This window comes from Gobio gobio, assembly GCF_949357685.1.
Source record: "Gobio gobio genome assembly, chromosome: 1".
Lineage (NCBI taxonomy): Eukaryota > Metazoa > Chordata > Actinopteri > Cypriniformes > Gobionidae > Gobio > Gobio gobio.
Genome location: NC_137097.1, coordinates 66,120,019 through 66,143,171, shown reverse-complemented (window position 1 = coordinate 66,143,171; position 23,153 = coordinate 66,120,019). Strand labels below are relative to the sequence as shown.

Genomic DNA, 23,153 nt, shown 5'->3' with positions numbered 1-23,153 from the left:
GAATAAAACCGGAGACCGAGGGTGACGCAGATATGACGCAATCGACAGGCGACTCCCTCACACGCATAGCTCACACGTCCCGGTTCCTTGGTTAAAATAGCAATTTTCTCACGATTTACAAATAGTTGAAAACATTTGGGATATTCTAAGTACTCAACTGAACAAAATATATAACACTGGCCTAGTAGTTTCTGGATATTTTACTGCAAAAATCCTACATAGTTCACCTTTAATAAAAGTATAGAATAAGTGTTACAACACACCCCATCTGCAACTGGGATGTAAATCGCGGCTCGCGTCTTCTGCTGTTAGATCAGCATTAAAGAACCAGCTCAACTGTTAAATAACAGATATAAGATTACAATAATATCGGATTTGCCTTATTTTAAATAAACACAAAAAACAGAGATGAAAACTAAACTTAAGTAAGAAATTTACTTTTGCTATGGTTAAATACATGTTCAGTAATATCTTCCAGAGATTTTATAATTTTGGCGCTATTTTTTCCTCAAAACAATTTTTATATGGCAACTAGTAAATACACTAAGTTTCGTCATTCTGGCATGTGTTAAAACATGTTACAACTAACCCCGCCTAAGGTTGTGCCCCGCGCTCCCCTATACCGTTTTTCGGACATAGGACTTGTTCAGCCAACATCGATTTTTCACTTCGACTTCATAGACTAGGGCTGTGCAATTAATCGAATTTCGATTTCGATTTCGATTTTGCCTCCCAACGATCACCAAAATAGTACAATCGAGAAAAAACGATTATTTTGCCTTGCGTTCTGAATGAAACGCGCATGCGCTCATCCGCCCCTCCCGAATTAAGCCACAATCTCTCTCACCCAGTTCGTGAGTCTCGTGTGCATATCATCCGCTGGAATTTAAAAACTCTGCGCGAGTAAAGATGGCAGAAGGAGGGCAGTTACAGCAGCGTTTGGTGAGCAAAAAAGGCAAAACCAACTCCGTTGTCTGGGAACAGTTTGGCTTCGAGGAATCAGACGACGAGCAAAAACATGTTACGTGCAAGATTTGCTACATGGTAGTGGCTGCAACGCAAGAGAACACCACGAATTTGTTTAACCACTTGAAAATTAAACAGAGTGACCTATGACAATCTAATAAAGAAACAAAAACTGACGAGAGCAGGGGTGCCGTGTAAACGTCCTTTTTTCCCCTCATATTTTTCAAAGAATTCTCTCTTTGTAAACTTTGTTCAATGCATGCGAGTGCTGCCGTATGTTTGAATATGACCAGTCGTTTTCACCGTCGTCACCCGGGTTTAGTGCCAGAAGACGCGAATGAGAAGCCGCGCGCTGTGAGAAAATGTATCTGTATCTGATAATGTATCATCCGAGAGCGCGCACACGTCTCTCAGCGCGCAAATATTGAGTTCTCTTTCAAGTCTTGCTCTTGAACGGACAAACTCACACAAAACGTATGTCAACATGTCCATCTTGATGAGTATCCTAGCAGACATAGTCTGTATATGCCTTAAGTGAACTTTATACAGTCGAAAAAGACGACGCATATCCGATCCGGATTGAATAGCTTTTGTAAGTTTAATAGGATTCATCTTTAATTTATGCACTCAAATATGCAATGTTATTTTACACATGAGACATTTCTGTACCTGAAAACTAATGTTAGACGTACCTGAAAAGCATATCTAGCCGAACCATATTGTTTATCTTATTTATTTTAATAGTTCAAAAAGTACAACAAATGTTACAATTTCAATTGAATTGTTGAAAGGTGTATTTTTAATAAATACAACACATTCCCAAAGTCATGTGAAATAATCGTGTTACATAATCGTGATTTCAATATTGACCAAAATAATCGTGATTATGATTTTTTCCATAATCGAGCAGCCCTATCATAGACTTCATAGAGCACAATTAAATATATTCGGTGAATATACAATTTTAATTTTGAGTGAAGACCTTAAGCTATTAGTAGCCTACAATGCATCTTTTTGCATGGGGATAATTATTTGGAAGTCATTTATTGGGCCAATATGTAATGATCAATTTGCACAATTTTTCCAAAAACATTTTTTTTACAGTGTAGTGTAGGCTATACACGGATTTGTGGCCCCGCCCCCAGTCTGTGCCGGGATGATTCAACCAGACCACCTGTTTAGGAGCAGGATGCATTGCATTGTGTTTAAACTTACTTTTTTTTTTTTAATGGATAATTTCTTGAATTTTCTAAAAAGCCTAGCCTAGGCTACTTGTATCTTAAAGTCATTTTTTTCGGAGGAAAAAGCTCAGTATAATAGAATAAGCAAATAAAGACTTATAATAGGCCTAATACAAACACATTTCCAAAACTGTAAAAGGTTAGGTTATATGAAAATAGAACATTAATAAATTATTTTATGATAAACATTGCCTATTACTGTCTTAGTTAACTCATTTATAGTTATAAACGCAAATAATAATGATCATTATTATTATATTTAGGCTACATATGCTTTATCCAAAAAAAAAACGAACAAAGTAATTCATCAAATGTCATTCATAATAGGCTACAGGTTAGACAATAATAATACAGGGCCAAGATTGTCACAAATAAACACAAGATTTTGGCATATCCAAGGGTTTGTGGGGAGTGTGGAGCGTGCACTGCAAGGAGGCACGGGCGCGAACCCTTGCATTTCCTATCAACAGTGAAAACAACTTAAAATACTCCCTCATTTCTGGTCATACAGAACATAATAATACATCATTCGCAACTACTTTTATTTGTGTAAACTCACACTAATAAGAAAACGTTGTGCTTTTGTAGCCTATAATAAAATAAAACAATCAGACATGCTTTAATAATCTCCGTGAACTGTAGCATGGAACTGGCCTTCAAAAAAAAAAAAAAAATCCATATTAATTTGTGAATATTTTAAATGTTTAATAAAGGCGCAAAAATTATTAAAAACAATTCTGAAAATACGTCAATATTTATTTTTCTTGCGCAGCATTTGGTGTATAGCCTACAATTCAAATTCAAATGTTGCTGTTCAACTTTGCATTTTTTATAAGCCTACAACAACCGTTCATTTTTCATTTTTCAATTACGGGTTAAAAAAGGAAAAACGAATGGACACAAAAACACACGGACCGGGCAGCCTATTACTGTACATATTTTACACAATATGAACAAAAATCAAACATATATAATATGCAACTGTAACCCCTCCACCTGGGGCTTACCCCGCTCCGTGCGGGTCTCGGACCCAGGTCTCCGGCATGAGAGTCAGGCGCTCTAACAAGGAGGCTAAAACTAAGCAATTCATCAATTACCAGTCATAATACAGGTTAGACAATTATACTAATAAAGTGCTAAGATTATCACAAATAAACAAAAGATTTTGATGCACGTCATTCATATTAACTCGTATATTCCACCCCATACCCGTTACAATTGAGAATCACTTAAAGCATGCAGACGCAGTTAAGACAATTCTATATATTCCACTTAATACACAATAAAACAATATACACTAAGATTCGTTAACAACGTGTTCTTCTAAAATTAGGGTGAGTCACAAATTCGTGAGTAGGCTACAGTTTACAAACCCGTGGGAACTGTGGGGCTATGAATTTGTGGGGCTACAGATTGCAAAAACTGAAGCTATAGGCCACGGTTTACAAATCTGAGAGCACGGATTAGAAACTCTTGGGTACGGTTTATTAATTAGTGGGCACGATTCGTTAAACCGAGGGAACAGTTTAAGAATTCGTGATCACGGTTTATAAACTGAGGGAATGGATTGCAAAACCGTCGCCATGGATTGTTTTTTTCTTTCTCTCACACAGGTGACTTCGGAAAATTAAATGAAATAAAAATGAAAGGGCAACACAAACATAATTTAAAATTAATTTGCCTGCACCTATAGGCTATGTCATCTAATGAAATTCAGCACACCATCAAATCTATTTACACAAAAAAAAATTACTTTTTGATTTATTGTACTTTATAAATGACAACAACTTCTAAAAATGTCTGTTACAATCAAAAGAAGCCAATATTCCAGGAGGTGACTTTTTCAAACGAATGTCCATATGATGTGCAACAACACTGATTCTAATAGTTATTAGTAACAATTATAATGCATAATTCATTTAATTTGAGGACTTTTATCTATCCTCTTTGGTCTTGAATTTATGGCACTTTTTTACTTTTTAATTTATTTTAGGCTACTTTATAAATTCCTAAAACTATCAATATATTATTAAAGGTATAAGGAATTTCCTTGACATGTCATCCTTCCCATTTTTTTGAAGGATGAGGATGATGAGGATGATCAAGACAATGGGGATGATCAAACAAACACAAAAGACATCCTGAGTAATGTGTCCAGCAGTGGACCAGATGAAGTGGACAAAGACAGATCCTTCAGGACCAGTTTATTTCTGATCTCACAGAATTCCGTGAAATGAACACGGGTCCCTTAACTCAAAATCCGTGACAGTTTCACGGAATCGCCGAAAATTCCGTGATGGGTCCACGGAAGTGATTCCAATGCAAGTCAATGACAGTAAAAAGCAGACATGATTTTATGAATATTTATAGGCTACTTTCATATTTTGGAGCAACTAACTCCACTCCTACCCTAAACCTACCCACTCTCAACAATATAAAAACACATAACAGGCAAATACAAGTACAGTCAAAGGTATTTTTTGCAAAAACTGACCAAAAACAGTATAAAAGTATTAACTCATGTTGCATTCCAAGTCTTTTGAAGTCACACGATGTCTTCATGTAAAGAACAGAGTTGATCTTAATGTTTAAATCGCTAAAATGATGATCCCGCCGCTCCGTGAACACACTCATTCATATCTGATTCAAATAATACACACGCGTCTTCAGCGTGACGCATTCTGTCACGAGACACACGAGAGCCAATGGCATTTTACAATCGAAGCCAACGTAATGACGCTATTGGTCACGAGACATACGACAGCCAATGCTGTCAAAGCTGACGTAACGTTTCTCCCGGCGGCAAATTTGAAATGTATTTTTGATCTTTGGCGGATGGACTCGACGCTGCTGATCGCTTTTGGGGATTTTCTTCACACAAATTAATCGTTTGGCCTCGGAACACTTGGAATATTTGTACTTTTGGAATAAATTGTGCCTGCAGACGTATCTGCCTGTTATATCCTGTTTTTTTATAATACACATATGGTTAGGTTTAGGGAAGGGATTGGGTTACGAGTTCAAAACGTGTCTAAATACTGTAAAAAAAAAAATTAAATAAATAAAATTATGCTGGCTGATTAAATCGAGAATCAAACTCCATGTCATAATGGCAAAAATCATAGTTTCATGATGATAACCATGCCCAACGCGTCTGTATACTGTCATTGACTTATATAGGCATCACTTCCGTGGACCCATCACGGAATTTTCGGCGATTCCGTGAAACTGTCACGGATTTTGAGTTAAGGGACCCGTGTTCATTTCACGGAATTCTGTGAGATCAGGTTGGTTTATTTTGTGCTGACATTCAAGAGGTAAATACACAATTATACACAAATCACACGTCTTACCTTTGGTTAAATACCCTTTCCATTCATTGACAATATTTCACATCATATTTTCATTTATAACCTGTAGAATGAGGAAGACCTGTCAGATTCCGAAAGGAACATGCTTGATTCTGAAGATGAAAATTATGTGGACAGAGAAGACTTGTTGGAGGGCAGTACTAGTGGAGAAAACGCATCTGAATTATCAGTGGTATAGTAAATGGTTCTGTGACACAGTGTTTTTGTTAGTGTAATAGTTCACATAGACCTGTTTTGCCAAAATACAGAAGTGAATTGACAGACACAAATAGAGTATTCTGCATTAACCCATGAAAGCACAAATAAAAACTAATGAGAATATTGAGACCATTACGACATATCATTCCTGGGCAATTCTAAAATTCAAGAATGGTTTGCAGCTAGGATATGATAAAGTGATTTAAAGTGAAGCTATTTTGTGATTATCCAGGGTAAATATTTCTAGGAAATAAACCCAAGAAAAGGAAAGAAAATAAGCTGGACTGATATTCCTGATCATTCTGCTGCTGCTCACATTTTTAAATATTTTTTCTCTCTCTCCCTGTAGGGAATTGAAGATATAGCCGTTACTGGTGACAAGCCCTTGTATCCTAGTGCACCTCTTTCAAAAGGAGAAAGTGTATTAATGCTGATGTCCTATCTGTTACGGCACAATTTAACAGGCAAAGCACTTACTCACTTACTGGAAATGTTTAACATAATGTTTCCAGGTCTAATCCCATCTTCACATTACCTTTTCCACAAAGATTTTGGAAGTTCATCTGAATTTGAGGTTCACTTTTATTGTAAAAGTTGTTTAAAATACCTAGGCGTCAGAGGAGACTGTCCCTCTCAGTGTGACACTTGCAATTCAGAATTTGATGCCAATGCAAACCTTAAGAATGGATTCTATTTTCTTGTGTTGCCCCTGTATGCACAGATTCAGCAGCTTTTGCAAGAATATGGTGTCAATCTTAATGAAAAAACTAGAACCTGTGGGGTTCTCTCTGACATACAGTCTGGTGAAGAGTATCAAATGTTATGTGACAGTGGAGTTCTTGGAAAAGATGATTTGACGCTAATTTGGAATTGTGATGGCGCACCAGTGTTCAAAAGTTCTAAATGCAGCATTTGGCCAATTCAGTGTCAGGTAATTGAACTGGAACCAGAATTGAGAAAAAAATCACATTTTGATGTCAGCGTTATGGTTTGGGCCAAGTAAACCATCCATGCTAACATTACTAACACCATTTGTTAAAGAAGCCTTATTATTAGAGACTGAAGGAATTGATTGGCAAGACACACAGGGAAACCGGCATGTTTCTAAAGTGTTTGTGGTGGTTTGTAGCTCTGATTCAATGGCTCGTCCAATGCTTCGTAACACAAAGCAGTTTAATGGTTTTTATGGTTGTGACTTCTGCTATCACAAAGGTGGTAAATCCTATCCATACGATCAACCTGAACCCGCACTTCGAAATGAAAGAGATCATTTTAGTCATGCAATGTCAGCTTCAGATAATGAGCCAGTATTTGGAGTCAAAGGGCCATCTCCTTTAATGAAGCTTAGTCATTTCCAAATGATAAATGGTTTCATTCCTGAATATCAACACAACGTATGCCTTGGAGTCACTCGGCAACTGTCCACATTGTGGTTTGATACAGCAAACAGTGAAGCCCCCTGGTATGGAGTCAAAATAGGGCCACATATATCTGCAAAATAACACAATGTTTTGCAAACAAGAAATATGTTTTGCAAAAAAAATAAAATAATTTTGCAAAAAAAAATAGAATATTGAGAAAAAAATGCTTTTTTGCAAGTAAAAAAATAGTAATTGCAAAAGAAAAGTTACAACTGAGAGAAAAAATAAAGTTTAGCAAAGTAAAACTTGCAGCATTGACTTTGCAACACCTTTGCGCCGCTCCTTTAAATCCGCGTTTCCGTCATCCGTGCCTCTGCGGCGCAAGCTTTCCTTTGCGCTTCATTTTTCTTTGCGCCTCGCTTTGTGTCCCTGATTTGACGTGGGGGAGGGGTCAAGAGGTTGGGGTGTGTACATGGGTGTGTACAAGGGACGAAGGCGCGTCCTTCTCGTTACGTCATCAGCGCGAGCTCCAGACCGTATGGATCTCGAGACCTCTGTGTGTCATTCTGCTGCATATCATCTAGCTGTCTTTGAACACAAGAATATATTGGGCATGATTAATTGCATAAATTTTTTTAATCATGTGTTTTTTTTTAATTAATGAGTTAAATTGACAGCTCTACTTGTAACACTTTACCCCAACACTGATGATGTGTCAGACAGATTCAAGAAATGATTCCTGATGTAGTTTGGTTAGTTAACATAGCTGAGAGCTGCATGCATGCAACATGGGTATTTATAACCCTTACACCAGAATGCTAGACATCGATGGATCATCCTCTGCATAGAAAGTGAATGAGATTGGGCAAATTAATTGAGACAGCGAGAGATCAGCACAGTTGCTCAGCCTCAAGGGCGAGTGGCCAAATTTAAGTCAGATTGTATTGATTGACGTAACGAGAAGGACGCCTTCGTCCCTTGTACACACCCATGTACACACCCCAACCTCTTGACCCCTCCCCCACGTCAAATCAGGGACACAAAGCGAGGCGCAAAGAAAAATGAAGCGCAAAGGAAAGCTTGCGCCGCAGAGGCACGGATGACGGAAACGCGGATTTAAAGGAGCGGCGCAAAGGTGTTGCAAAGTCAATGCTGCAAGTTTTACTTTGCTAAACTTTATTTTTTCTCTCAGTGGTAACTTTTCTTTTGCAATTATTAGTTTTTTACTTGCAAAAAAACATTTTTTTCTCAATATTCTATTTTTTTTTTTGCAAAATTATTTTTTTTTTTGCAAAACTTTTTTTTTTTGCAAAACATATTTTTTGTTTGCAAAACATTGTGTTATTTTGCAGATATATGTGGCCCTATTTTGACTCCATACCCTGGTACATTGGCAAACAGAAGGAAGAGGTTGATATGCGACTTTTAAAAATAAAACCTCCTGTTGAGATAACTAGGACACCAAGATCAGTGAATGAAAGGAAGTTCTGGAAAGCTTCAGAATGGCGAGCATTTCTCCTATTCTATGCTCTCCCTGTACTGAAAGGCATACTCCCTGCCAGATTTTGGAATCATTTGTTTCTATTGGTGTTTGGCATATATACATTACTCCAGGATAAGATCAAGACTAGAAGCGTATTGTTGTCAGAACTGGCACTTAAAAAAATTGTAATAGAATTTCAAAGAATATATGGGAAAGACCACATGACTTTTAACATACACTTGCTCACACATATTGCACAAAGTGTGAAACAGTGGGGACCATTATGGGCTACATCAGCCTTTCCCTTTGAATCCAATATGGGTACTCTATTAAAGTATTTTAATGGAACACAGAATGTCCCTTCACAAATAGTAAGAAAATTTATGTTGTGGAAAGAATTGCCAGAAAAGGCTAAACATACGAGTGCAAAGGTCCAGTCATTTGTTAAAGAACTTTATTTTAATAAGCGAAGAACAGATAAATGTGAAAAATTAAATGATAGTGTCCAGGTTTTTGGGCATCCCCCAATTCAGGAAAACATCACAACTTCATCCAGGCTTGCTATTTCTAAGTTATGTGGAAATCTAGGTAACTGCTTCTGGTCTTACAGCCGTTTCTTGGTTAATGGAGTTCTGTATCACACTCAAAAATATGATCGACTGAAGAAAAGATATAACAGTGCTGCATACTTGAAAGATGGTACATTCTGTTTAATTAATGACTTAGTCATTTTTAAACAAATGTGTGCCCATCAAAGCCCTGCATATTGTGCATGTACCAAACATTGCTGTGCTTTAGTTGAGGTACTTGTTAAATCTAGCAGGCCTTTATGTAAAGATTCACAAATAAATGTAGAAAGTACTTTTGTACACGAGGTTAGGAAGAATGGAAAGATCAGTGCCATCTGGCCTGATATGATAAAAATGAAATGTGTTGTTGTTGAAACAGTTGACAATTTGTACATTGCCCCTTTGCCAAATCCATTTGAAAGAGACTAAAAAAGCAGTCATTAGTCATATTATACATAGTCCTAAAGTGTTGTATTGGCAATAATTTATGTTTCATAAAAAGGCTTACCTCTTTTCCTATTTGGCTTGATGATTTGTAATGAGATTTAAAATGTATCTGCTTGTATAGCTATCCATATGATTATTATAAAAGCCATATGAGTAAATTCTGTTACAATACTCTTACACCTTGGAAGAATTGCCAATAAAATCATAAAAAAATTATCTGTTTCTGTGTGGGTTAGTATCACTGTGTCAATTTCATGTTCAGTTACATGTTTATTTTATTTACTCTATGCTATTCCACCCGGAATCTTGTTACTATATAAACTTGAACATGTTAGTCTATAAGACAGTGTGTAATATTATGTTAAAACGTATTAAGTAATAAAGTAATACGTATACAAGTAATAAGCTACTCAATCAAAATAGTAAACATAAGTACAAGCCAAGAATACTTAGAATACTTCATTATACTTAATTATACTTTTAAGTATATCTCGAATAGCAAGCATAGGCCAAATATACTTAGACTTGTCTGTCAGTATAAGTCAAGTATACTTAAGTGCAATTTGAAGTATATTTCTGAGAAGTATATCTGAGTAGTACATACAAAGTAGACTGGAAGTAAACTTTCTTATTTTTAGTTTAAAAGAAGTATACTGATAGCACACTTGAATAAACTTCTTTTTCGTAAGGGTTGCCCTCCAAATTCCCCAGATCTCAATCCAATCGAGCATCTGTGGGATGTGCTGAAGCTGAACCACAAACAAGTCCGATCCATGGAGGCCCCACCTCACACACACACAATGTAGGAGCAATGAAAGATGGAAAAAGGTAACCGAATATGTGCAATTTTATAAATGAGATGCGCATCATTAAACAAAGAATTTAATTGAATTTTAAACTTATATTTAAATAATTATTAGTCCTCCAAACTTTAATAATAAAATAATACCCGTTTCTCTGGTCCAGTGACGGTGTGTATGCCACACTCAAAATGGCGCCCTGGACTCTCCATCTTTCAAGTTCCTCTTCCGACCTCAATGCGCTGTCAAGCTGGAGATGAGAAAACAAATCCCACCTGTCTAACGTCCTTATCGCAGATTCGCTGCATGACAAATTAACTTGTAGTACCGTCTGCTTATAATTCCTTGTTTCCTGGTATGTAAAGCTTTTACCTGTTTATATGACATTATACTAGAATCCTTTATTAGCTTCTGTGCTTTTGGGTTAACTACTATTTGTGTGCATGACTTTTGGCCAAGGACTGTGACGCTAATTTGTTTACTTACGTTGGACAGTGACTGAAACTCTCCTAGCTGTATTTGTATTATTAAATCTGTCATATAAAAGACGATGTTAATATCCTGTATCTTGTCTTTTGTGTTTTAACTAGTTACTTCTGTGTTCTGGTAATATTGTATGCTTCCAACCTGGTAAAATAAAGATTTAATAATAATAATAATGCATAGAAATGTTTAAGGCATTGTTGTCTGTTTTGATACATGCTTGCATTGTAATGTATGGTTGCTCTATGACATTAATGTCATGCGTTATAACTTTACAGCGGCTCACTCATCATGGCATTAAGGAGTGCGAGTCGTCTGCTTGTGAACAGCCAGAGATGTGTCCTCTTCACAGCTTCCAGATCACAGAAAACTGCTGTGGCTTCTCCATGGGGTCAGGGTTTGTCCAATATGTCTTTAGATATAATGTTCCAGATGTCTGTCAAGCTCAAAAAAGTCCACCAGCAGTTTTTGAGATGTATTTCAATACTTCTGAAGCCATGCAGTGTTGAGCAGACATGAGTGATGAGTCTTTATTCATATCAAATCAATAATCAGTGTAAAGATTCTTTAAATAAAAATTACAATTAAAATACATTAGTTATTTAAAAAATGTGTTACCTTTAAATGTGATGATAATAATGTTTGATAAATTCTTTATTCCATAGCTCAGCTCATGATAGAGAATGTTCTGATCTTTTGTAACATTATAAATGTCTTTACTGTCACTTTTGATACATTTAATGTGTAATTATTTAAAAGTCATAATGACCGCAAATTTTTGAATGGTAGTGTATTTGCATATTTCTATTCTTAAATGCATAACACTGTAAAGATGCACAAATGTATAACTGTATTATTATTCTTCTATCAGATGCAGAGAAGTCTGGTGAAAAGAAGCAAGTGAAAACACGTATGTTTACTTCTTTTGCAATATTTCCTGCTGTAAGCTTCTGAACATCTGCTGATCACTGACCTGCTGATCACTGACCTCAGCTAAAGCGCAGTTTAACTGGCGTGATGCCTTGGAGCTCGAGGGTCTCCTGACGGAGGAGGAGGTCATGATTCGAGACTCCTTTCGCACCTACTGCCAGGAGAAACTCATGCCGCGAATCCTGATGGCCAACAGAAATGAAGGTGAGTGTATATTTATACATATTTTTGTTCGCATTGAAAGCCTGTATTTACAACAGGACAATGCCGTGCAGTAGGTTTGTGTAGTAGGGTGTTAGTTTCCATTGATTGAAAGCTTTTTTTAAACTAGCTACTCTTTGTTCTCCACTAGTTTTTCATCGTGAGATTGTGTCTGAGATGGGGGAACTTGGTGTTTTGGGCCCAACCATTAAAGGTAGGCACAATATATCAGTCCCATATTGGTCAGCAGTTGATTTTAGAATATAAACGTGATTATCAAATTGCAAAAGCTGCTATTTAAATTAATATATGCACTGCATGAAGATTCGGAGTGAAGCGCGGCGCGGCGCTGTGTTCATTTTCATTTTAAATAAATTTTGTTTTAATATTTAATTAGTAATATTTCTTATTTTGTTCAATATTTTCATTGAGTAATAATAATCATAATAAAATAATTATATGTGTGTGTGTGTGTGTGTGTATATATATATATATATACAGTGAGGAAAATAAGTATTTGAACACCCTGCTATTTTGCAAGTTCTCCCACTTGGAAATCATGGAGGGGTCTGAAATTGTCATCGTAGGTGCAAGTCCACTGTGAGAGACATAATCTAAAAAAAAAAATCCAGAAATCACAATGTATGATTTTTTAACTATTTATTTGAATGATACAGCTGCAAATAAGTATTTGAACACCTGTCTATCAGCTAGAATTCTGACCCTCAAAGACCTGTTAGTCTGCCTTTAAAATGTCCACCTCCACTCCATTTATTATCCTAAATTAGATACACCTGTTTGAGGTTGTTAGCTGCATAAAGACACCTGTCCACCCCATACAATCAGTAAGAATCCAACTACTAACATGGCCAAGACCAAAGAGCTGTCCAAAGACAATAGAGACTAAAAGTGTACACCTCCACAAGGCTGGAAAGGGCTACGGGGAAATTGCCAAGCAGCTTGGTGAAAAATTAGTATGGTGTTCCTAATAATCCTTTAGGTGAGTGTAGATATGCTTCCTGTCTTTTAATGCCTAGTCAGGAAATAAAAAATTGCTTGTTGAAAGTGTAATTGGTAACACTTTACAATAAGGTCTCATTTGTTAACATTAGTTTATGCATTAACTAACATTAACTAACAATGAGCAATATATTCTTACAGCATTTATTAACCTTGTTAATGTTAGTAAAAAAAAATGTTCATGTTCATTTTAGTTCACAGTCCATTAACTAATGTCATCAGATACAACTTTCCATCTTAAAAATGTATTAGTAAATGTTGAGCTTAACATGAACTAATATTAATCAATGCTGTAGAAGCACTGTTTATTGGTAGTTCATGTTAACTAATGTAGTTAACTAATATTAACGTTAATTGATAATTAATTGTCGTGTAACATTTCTGTAACTCTCTTTAACTCATGCACACAAGGTTACGGCTGTGCTGGCACAAGTTACGTGGCGTACGGTCTCATCGCTCGAGAGGTGGAACGGGTGGACAGCGGCTATCGCTCGGCCATGAGTGTGCAGTCCTCGCTGGTCATGCACCCCATCAATGCTTACGGCACAGAGGAACAGAAGCAGAAATACCTGCCCAAACTGGGTAAGACTGCAAAACCATTGAGAAAATGTAACAATGCAAAAAATCTTAATGGTTGACATTCCTTATCTTTTGATTTTGGGCTGAAATATTGCTCATAAGATTCACCCACTTGAGTTCATAACCATGCAGACATCATATTGTCTATGTGTCGTGCAGCACGAGGAGAGATTTTAGGCTGTTTTGGACTGACGGAGCCAAACCACGGCAGTGACCCAAGCGGTATGGAGACCAGGGCCAAGTACAACCCGTCCAGTCGCACCTTCACCCTCACCGGCTCCAAGACCTGGTGGGTCCAGCGCTTATATAAAGCAGGTTTAGAGCAACAGTAGAGTTCACACATGCATGGCAAAAATCACAATCCACAAGTAACAGTCTGTGTCCACATGGTGGTGCTATAAGCCTTTTTTAAGGACTCACATTCACTTAAGGTGTAGTTCACTTCAGAATTAAATTGTCCTGATATTTTACTCACCCCCACGTCATCCAGGATGTTTATGTCTTTCTTTCTTCAGTCGAAAAGAAATAAAGTTTTTGAGGATTTACTTTTTAACCACAAATATTTGTCTTGCGATGCTCCACGCATTATGTTGTCACATTGGAAAGGTCACGTGAAAGTACCGATCAAGTGTTTACAAGGCAAACGTGCAAAGACTAAGTCAAACTGCCTTCACAAAAAAAAGGTAAAACATTTTTGAAGTTTTCACCTGACCTTTCCAACGTGAGTAAGTCATACGTGGTGCATCGCAGAGCAGTGCAAGACAAACATTTGTGGTTAAAAAGTTTATACATTTTTATGAAAATGACAGATCGTTTTGCCAGATAAGACCCTTATTCCTCAGCTGGGATGGTGTCGAGCTCTTTGAAGCTGCATTGAAACTGGAATTTGGACCGTCAACCCGTTGTACCCCATTAAAGTCCACTATATTGAGAAAAATCCTGGAACGTTTTCCTCAAGAACTTAATTTATTTTCGACTGAAGAAAGAAAGACACGGACATCTTGAATGATGTAGGGGTGGATAAATTATCAGGACATTTTAATTCCGAACTGAGCTACTCCTTTAATGGACAGTTGCTGCCAGTGTCAGAAAGCTGCAGTTATGATGTACTTTTGTAGGCCATCTCAGAAGTTTGCATCACCCTGGTACCCTTGACTTAGCCTGACGTCGTCATACTCAATTCTAGTCAGAATATGAGTCTGATCTGCTCCGTTGGGCTGTGATTATGGAGCGTGTTTCAGCCGAACCAGGAAAGACCTTAATTGGATAGACCTACAACCAATCAGAGCAACGGAGCGGCGCATAACGTTAGTTATCAAATGTCAACTGTATTTCCCGCGGGCTGTTTTTCCATGTCCGTGGGTTGAAGCGACCCCAATTATGTGATATTCACAGGAATGCAAATTTTAGCAGGCAACCCTGCCAAAAAAAACACATATTTTACCCCCCAAACGGCCGGGAAGCTATTGGGCTTGTTTTGGGCTAGTTTTGAGTAGCAATTGGGCGGGTTTTTTTGTGAAAACTCTGCAAACCTGTCTGCACGCACACTGGAAGAAGTAGAAGATGAAGATGAGTGTAAACGATCTTTGCCGGTGTTGTAAAGAGAATTTAAGGATACACACAAACATCATTTTTGAGAGAAATAATGTAGGTGAATGAATGCATATACAAACAAGTTCTCCGTTTAGGATTAGAACAAATTCAACCCGAGTGCTCTTTGGTGATGTGGATGATTGCGTTACTGCTGATCATCTGTCCATCATCATCTAAAGCCCGCCCTGACAATCTGATTGGTCCGAACAGCTCTGGTTCCAGCATTGTTGCTCCACAACGGATCAAGTCCAGACCGAACTTCCCGACCTCAAATGTTGTGGGCGGGGCTAAACTCGGCTGGCATCCTGGCTACCCTTGACTAAAATCCAATAGGATTTTTTTTATTGCAGATTTTGGATAATTGCAGAATATCAGCTCTGTGACCAATAAAACATATTCTTACACCTTTTGTTCATCATTATAATCTTCACAACTTTTATGAATTCTGAAGCCTATATACAATTTCCTGAGTACAAATTTAAAATTAGAACTAGACCATGGTCTTTTGACTTTAACTTCACCACCACTAAGTTTCCAACAGCTTTATTTATCCAAGTTGGAAAGTTTGAGTTTGATTACAAAGCTGTAAAGGTGGTGGACTAGTGAGGAGATGAGTTTTCCTGTTCGGTGTGATGATGATTAATTTTGCCACTTGTTTAAGCTGCAGTCTGTAACTTTTAGCGCTCTAGCGGTTAATAAACAGAACTGCATGCGTCTTGCGAAAGAACATTGCAGCCGGAGCTGCTTCTCTCTGTTTATGTCTATGGCGAGTCACGCAGGGACTGTGCTCCTCCGCAAGCGGTGCGACCCAAACCGGACTAAAATAGTCCCAATATAAACACTTATTATAGGTGTACCATAATGATTCAGGGTAAGACAAAAACAAGTTTGGAAAATGGATTCATGATGGACTCGCTCATTATATACATTTTGAAGACAAAATAAGTATTATTTCTGATGTATTTTATGTCAAAGATTTTTTTTGTTTTGCTTGTGTTATTCATATACCTTATTTTAGGCATTTCACAAAAAACCCATTGACGATAGAACTTGTTTCCAGGTTTAAGGGCTTATTCCTGCAACACTATTGTTTACACATTTTATAAATGATCTATATTATGGACAACAGAAGTGACAAAGAGTCTCTTCTATCATCTTACACTTGCCCGCATCTCTCGCACAGGATTACGAACTCACCCGTGGCTGATATCTGTGTGGTTTGGGCCAAATGCGAAGACGGGAAGGTGCGAGGTTTCATCCTGGAGCGTGGCATGAAGGGTCTTTCCACCCCGAAGATCGAGGGCAAGTTTTCTCTACGGGCTTCAGCCACTGGGATGATCATCATGGACGAGGTGGAAGTGCCAGAGGAAAACCTGCTGCCCAAAGTTTCAGGACTGGCGGTGAGTAAGAGACATCAACAAGAAACACTGCCTCTGGGTTTATTGGCTTTACTTTATTATTAGTAGGCATAGAAATCAAGTCAATGCGAGATAGAAAGTCTTTTACAAAATGATGAAGCACTGGCTTGAAGTCAACATGAAGAAGTTGCGATAGGATAGTTTCCCTATTGTGACGCATATCCGATTGAAATGGCTTCTCAAACAAGAATAAATGTAGGGCTAGGCTTGATTTTGTCCATGGGGAATTGATTGGATGGTTGTGGTTTGCTATTGGTGGATCTCATGTGAGTGACAGGTTGATCCCACCCTTGCACCAATAAACACATCATCATCAGAGAAGAGATGAGCTGCAAGAGGGGAAGTTATTTTGATTAAAGATAAGTAAATGTTTGATAAATCGTTTATAATAAATACTGCAATATTCTTGTCTGGCAATCACCAGACCAAGCTCAATTTAAGATTGAACATTGGTCTGGGGAGTCTGCTCTGTATTTTCTACTGCACAAGAGGCGTGATCAGCGGGCATAGTTCAAATGTCTCTGTACGCAATTGGAGAGTCCTTCAACCAATCAGACCAACGACCCACCACTTCTCCATCCATCATCGTGTTAAACCCGCCAATAGCGCGCCATGTGGATAAGCCGGTTTGTGATTGGTCCCAGCAAATGTGTAACGGAAGTAGTGATGGGAAGTTCGGTTCTTTCGGACAGTTCGTTTCAATGATCCGGTTAAAAAAAACGGTTCACTGGTTATTTTACGTCCTCGCGTAATGACGTCATTTCTATCATCCCGGCGGATGAAAATGCATTCAAACACATTCATATAAATTAATTTGTGATCATAACTTAGCATAATAATAAGTATTGTCATCATCATCATCTAGGATAAGTTTTTACGTTTTGCAAAAGCACTCAATACAGCCACTGTGGTGCAAACGTGGATGTTTACATGGATTAAATCAATTTACATTGACATAACAAACTTACACAAGTCCTCGGTTCACCCGTGCTCGTATTATCAGCACAGCATCAGCTGTCCGAGACAAACGGTTCGGTTCAGACGGTGCAATGCATGCTCACTTTGCTCAGTCTCTCAGCTCATCGGTTCTCAGTACCGGACATGTCTGAAAGAAACGGTTCTCGATTCTGTACTGATGATCCGAGAACCGCTGAAGCCCGTTCCTGACTCGAGAACCGCTGTATCAGTGTATAAGTGTGCTGAGCTGAGAACTGCTGCAGCTGAATGTAGTCTATATCAAAACTACTGTTTCGATGAATACATTTTAAGAATTATATCATCTTATTTAGAAATGAAATAAGCTGTTCCTGAAAATATCATGCATTATTGATAGAACAAATACATGTTTAGTTTGACCGTTTTAAAATCCATGCACTGTGTTTCCAAACTTTAAAATAATAGTGATAAGACAGCAATTATGTTTCAAACATGATTAATTTTATACACATGAAACCTGCATTTTGTTCCTCTGAACAAATGACACGCATGCTCAGCTCATCGGTTCTCAGTATAGAACGTGTCCGACAGAAACGGTTCGTTCAGATTCGAGAACTGTTAACTCGAGAACCGCTGTACGTTTGGATCTACACTTGCATGCTCAGTATCAACTGCTCGTGAGTTCTCTCAGCACAACACGTCTCAGTTCAGTGAACTGTTGTAGTTACTAGTAACATATACTTCAGGAAATTAGTTTATTTCTGTCACTCAAGTCAGAAAGTTAGTAACTTTAGTAACTAATGGATCAGCACTGACTCGAGATGCGAACCGTTTAGAACGATTCAGTCCGATTTGGTGAAATGGTTCGACGGGTTCATTAAAAAGAACCGGTTCAAAAGAACGATTCGTTCGTGAACCGGACATCACTAAACGGAAGCAGGATAGAAAAATGTACAGGTTTCCAGCCTGAGCTGCAGGGCGAAATCAAATCGCCAGCAGATCGGGCTGGGTTTACCCAGTCTAGCAATATTCCATAAAAAAAACAAGAATAGACTATTTTGATTTCATTGTGACTTCAAAAAATCAAGAGTGTTAGTCATTTTAGTTATTCTAAACCTTATTTTTGTGAATTTTGTACTGTCCCAAACTCCCAATAAAACCAAATAAAAAAAGATTAAAATAGCCTATATCGCTCAAGCCAATTTCATTGATGGCCATTTATATTAATAGAAATCATAATCAGCCCTTCCAAACTCTACTGATCACCTTGTCAATGCACAATACATGTTTTGTTATAATTTTTAGTGAATATATCCATTATTTTCTTCCTTGTTCACCAGGGTCCATTCGGGTGTCTGAATAACGCTCGCTATGGCATCGCCTGGGGAGCTCTGGGAGCTGCAGAGTTTTGTTTCCACACCGCGCGCCAGTACACGCTGGACAGGTCAGAACACATCGGCAATCTATTCTCATTAATGTGTGGCTGGATAATGAGGAAAGTGTGGAGGGATTTTAAACTGTAAAGTACATTTGCTTGTTTCCAGTTTATTGCTTGCTTGCCAAGATTGGCTCTCCTTATAGTTAATTTCTAACTGGTTCTTGCAGATGTTGCTTTTCAGGATGTAACATAATCTGTGATGTTCTCTTCAGAATCCAGTTTGGAGTTCCTCTAGCCAGAAACCAGCTGATCCAGAAGAAGATGGCAGACATGTTGACCGAGATCACCCTCGGCCTGCAGTCGTGTCTGCAGCTGGGCCGACTGATAGATGAGAAAAAGTGAGGTTTTTAGGATTTATAGACAGGGATGCAGGGATCAAGAGTGGAACAGACAAAGACTAATGTTTGGTTTACACATTTTAGAGGGTCATGGAAAACTTATCAGAGGATTTTTAAAACTGTGACTAAACTGAACTTGGGTGACTCAAAAACCTAAATGGAAAGAATGATGTTAATATGTGAGCAAAATGAATAGAAATATACCCCTCATAGATGTCTAACTGATCATATTCAAGCTAATGGTCTTTACTCTCTGAACTGCATTCACAGAGCGGCTCCAGAGATGATATCTATGCTGAAGAGGAACTCCTGCGGTAAAGCCCTGGATATCGCTAGACAGGCCCGGGATATGCTGGGAGGAAACGGCATCGCAGACGAGTATCACGTCATCCGTCACGTCCTGAACCTGGAATCCGTCAACACTTACGAAGGTCAGAGTGAAGGAGATGTGAATAAAGCGATGAGATCAGGCATTACAGAGAAACCCATTTGTAATCCCTGATTTAAACTTCCTGTTGCTGGTCACGGCACAGACGAGAGTTTTGTAATGCTTTGAGCTTTTAGGAAAGTGATCAGGATTACAAAGCAAGTTAGATATTTTTAGAGGACATTGGGAAGCTTGCATTAAAGCACTTTTATACTGTTTCCAGTTGTTGGACCTATTCAAAACATCTTGTCTTTTTCCTTAAAGGTGAACTATGTAGGATTTTTGCAGTAAAACATCCAGAAACCACTAGGCCAGTGTTATATATTTTGTTCAGTTGAGTACTTAGAATATCCCAAATGTTTTCAACTATTTGTAAATCGTGAGAAAATTGCTATTTTAACCAAGGAACCGGGACGTGTGAGCTATGCGTGTGAGGGAGTCGCCTGTCGATTGCGTCATATCTGCGTCACCCTCGGTCTCCGGTTTTATTCAGTGAAACACTTTACTCTCACTGCAGTGTGAACAAGTGTCATAGCAGCCGCCGAGCGAACGTCATAACTTCCTTTTCAACACACTCAGATATATCTAATACGATAAACAGAGCTGCGTTACCTCATATACTCATGACTGGAAAAGAGGAAGTGCCGCCGGCAACCGTGTCATAATAAAAGTCCCGCCAGCGACTATGCCATAATAACAGTCCCGCTCTTCAATCGCTCCTGCGGCCTTGCTCAGCTCCACAACACTCGGTCCTGCTCTGCTTCACTACAGTAATGTTAATAATCGCATCCATGAACATGATTTCTGCCCGAGTCCTATCCTGACTCTTTTCCACCGGCTGTGAGGTGAAGACCACATGTCCCAAGATTCTGCGCTCAAACGTGGCGTCATCAAACTACGCCTTTGTTTTGAACAGGCGACCTCTAGTGGACGGAAAAGTTACATAGTGTAGCTTTAAGGGGCGGTCACACCGCTCTTTTCGTTCCATTGACTTCCATTCAAACGCATGTGACTGCATCAGAACCGAAACGCAAGCTCATGCGAAAAGCTTTGCATTTCACTGCGTTCCAATCAAGCGGCAACCTCCTTCAGTTTCTCTTGAAGCCAATACGGAAGTGACTTAAACTGCAATTCATCGACTGGCCGCTAGGGACAGGCTCCAGGAGGAGCAGAATCTCATTGAGCCCCATGTTAAAATGCCCAACTTTACAGCAGATTAAAACATGTTTACAGTCTGGGACAAATTGTTGTTTTGGTCTATATGGCTAATTTTGCCCTTCATGACGACTGTGAGGGGGTTGAATTTTTTTTATAACTCATTCGTTTACATTATATAAAACATTTAAGTTCTGCATAATTAAGGGCGTGGCCACTTTGAGTGACAGATGGATAGCCGTTTATCTACTGTCTGTTAGTCATCGCGTCACTTCAGCTCCGCCCACGTCCCGCCTTTTTGCCCATTTTCTATTATCCGGGAGTGACGTGCTGCCAAGATGGCAACGGCCAGCTCGTCCATACTTTACACTTCAAAACTGCTCTTCAGAATCCTATGGGTGACGCCACGGACACTACGCCCATATTTTTTTATAGTCTATGATTCCAACGTTCAAGTGTGGTGAACTCTGAGCTGCGAATTCACACCACATGAAGACATGTGACTAGTAGAAGATCGATTACATCACGGCGTGACCTTTAGGCAGAAATATACAGTAGATTGTATATTTTTCTCCATTTTGAGTGTATTACTATTTGTTATATGTTGAATTCATGATTATAAAAAAAAAAGTAATATCACAACAATAGAGTGTGCGAAGAATTATTGGAGGCTCAAAGTCTAGTGTGACCGCAGCTTTATTCTTTTTTTAAGAGGAATAATATATAATTTCATAAACACTTCTATTGTAACTAGGGATGTCAATTTACACAAATTCCCATGATCGATCGTCATTTAAATAAACAATCAATTAAACAATTAATCGTTAGCCTTAAAGGGATACTTCACCCCAAAATGAAAATTAGCCCATAATTTACTCACCCTCAAGTAATCCTAGGTGTATATGACATTCTTCTTTATATTACAAAAGTCCAGGCTAATCCAAGCATTAGAATTTGATTCATAGTTGCTCTGTTTTTGAAGTCCATAAAAAGTGCATCTGTCCGTCAAATAACTGCTCCACGCGGCTCTGGGGTGTTAATAAAGGCCTTCTGAAGCGAATCGACGCGTTTGTGTAAGAAAAATATCCATATTTAACCACATACACACTACAGTTTAATTTGGTTGTCAGATCACCTTTTGTTCTGTACACACAGTTCAGTAATTAACGGGAGTGAGAACCGCATTCTACAACCAAATTAACTACCGAAAAATGCAGGTAGTGACGATCGCATTTACAAAGATTCTGTGCAGCGTGTATGAAAATGAACTGAACAACTAGTTGTTAATTACGTATTTAAACGTGCAAAAGAGATGTTTCTCTCTTCTGTGTGTGCAGTGAAGAAAACCACGTGGCCAGAATGAAACTGGACATTGCATTTCATGGAAACAGTACATTAAAACCTTTTAGCGTACGAACACAACTCAGACATATGGCACTTTTATAGTACAAAATAATATTGTAAAATATGTGGAACTGAGTCTGACACTTTATTACGCTTTAATTTTTCAAGCTGCTTTCATTAATCTGCTGAGTGTCTTCTCTTAGATCTGTATTCCAAAGCATTCATGAATTGCAAGAATTTAAGTTCAGATCTATGCTCAAAAAAAGGTTAACAGGTTAAACCTTATTTTATCAAAAGCATAACCAGATTGCACGTGTAGATTTAAGGCCATTACTGTGAATTAGCTCTTCATGTGAGCTTGTTTTCTTGTTCGGTTTCACTTAAGTGTCACCATGCCTTGTGCGTAATATTTTGATCTCAAAACTGGAGGAAAAACTTTATATAAAACCTGATTTAATAATGAGCTTGTTCTGATGTGTATATATCAACGTATCCATTGATTGAAGGCTACTGAGTAACTTTTTGATTATTGTCGTCTTTTGTTAGGTACCCATGACATCCATGCCCTGATCCTGGGCAGAGCCATCACTGGACTGCAGTCCTTCACGGTGGACAAATGAGCGGCCGTCTCCCTACTGTACACATCATGTCCTCTGACTTCTGCTGCCTTTGACCTATAACCCATTCAGTTTCAGAACGCTTGTAGAGTTTGCGTCATTTACTATTACAACCTATTTGAAATCTTTAACAAATTCAATATTCTCTGAAACACGTGTTATCAGTATTTAGTGTATGTGATAATTGAATGTCTGTACTTTATGTAGTCTTTGTCAGAGATCTATTTTTCTATGTTCT

General features: G+C 38.2%; 1 protein-coding gene across 1 annotated transcript; it reads left to right on the top strand.

Moving 5' to 3' along the window:
* The first annotated feature begins 10,666 nt into the window (after positions 1–10,666).
* gcdhb (glutaryl-CoA dehydrogenase b) lies at positions 10,667–23,129 on the top strand. Its single transcript, XM_079819434.1, has 12 exons — positions 10,667–10,791; positions 11,198–11,310; positions 11,791–11,829; positions 11,913–12,053; positions 12,202–12,264; positions 13,482–13,652; positions 13,809–13,938; positions 16,426–16,642; positions 18,937–19,040; positions 19,247–19,372; positions 19,643–19,803; positions 22,845–23,129. Exons 2-12 carry the CDS (start codon positions 11,211–11,213, stop codon positions 22,916–22,918), a joined length of 1,326 nt encoding a protein of 441 aa, XP_079675560.1. The 5' UTR covers positions 10,667–10,791; positions 11,198–11,210; the 3' UTR covers positions 22,919–23,129.
* The last annotated feature ends 24 nt before the right edge of the window (positions 23,130–23,153 follow it).

Coding starts and splice junctions, on each gene's coding strand:
- gcdhb (XM_079819434.1), top strand. CDS start 11,211: ATGGCATTAAGGAGTGCGAGTCGTCTGCTTGTGAACAGCCAGAGATGT. Junction 13,653..13,808: donor GAAATACCTGCCCAAACTGG/GTAAGACTGCAA, acceptor TGTGTCGTGCAG/CACGAGGAGAGATTTTAGGC. Junction 19,041..19,246: donor CGCCAGTACACGCTGGACAG/GTCAGAACACAT, acceptor TGTTCTCTTCAG/AATCCAGTTTGGAGTTCCTC.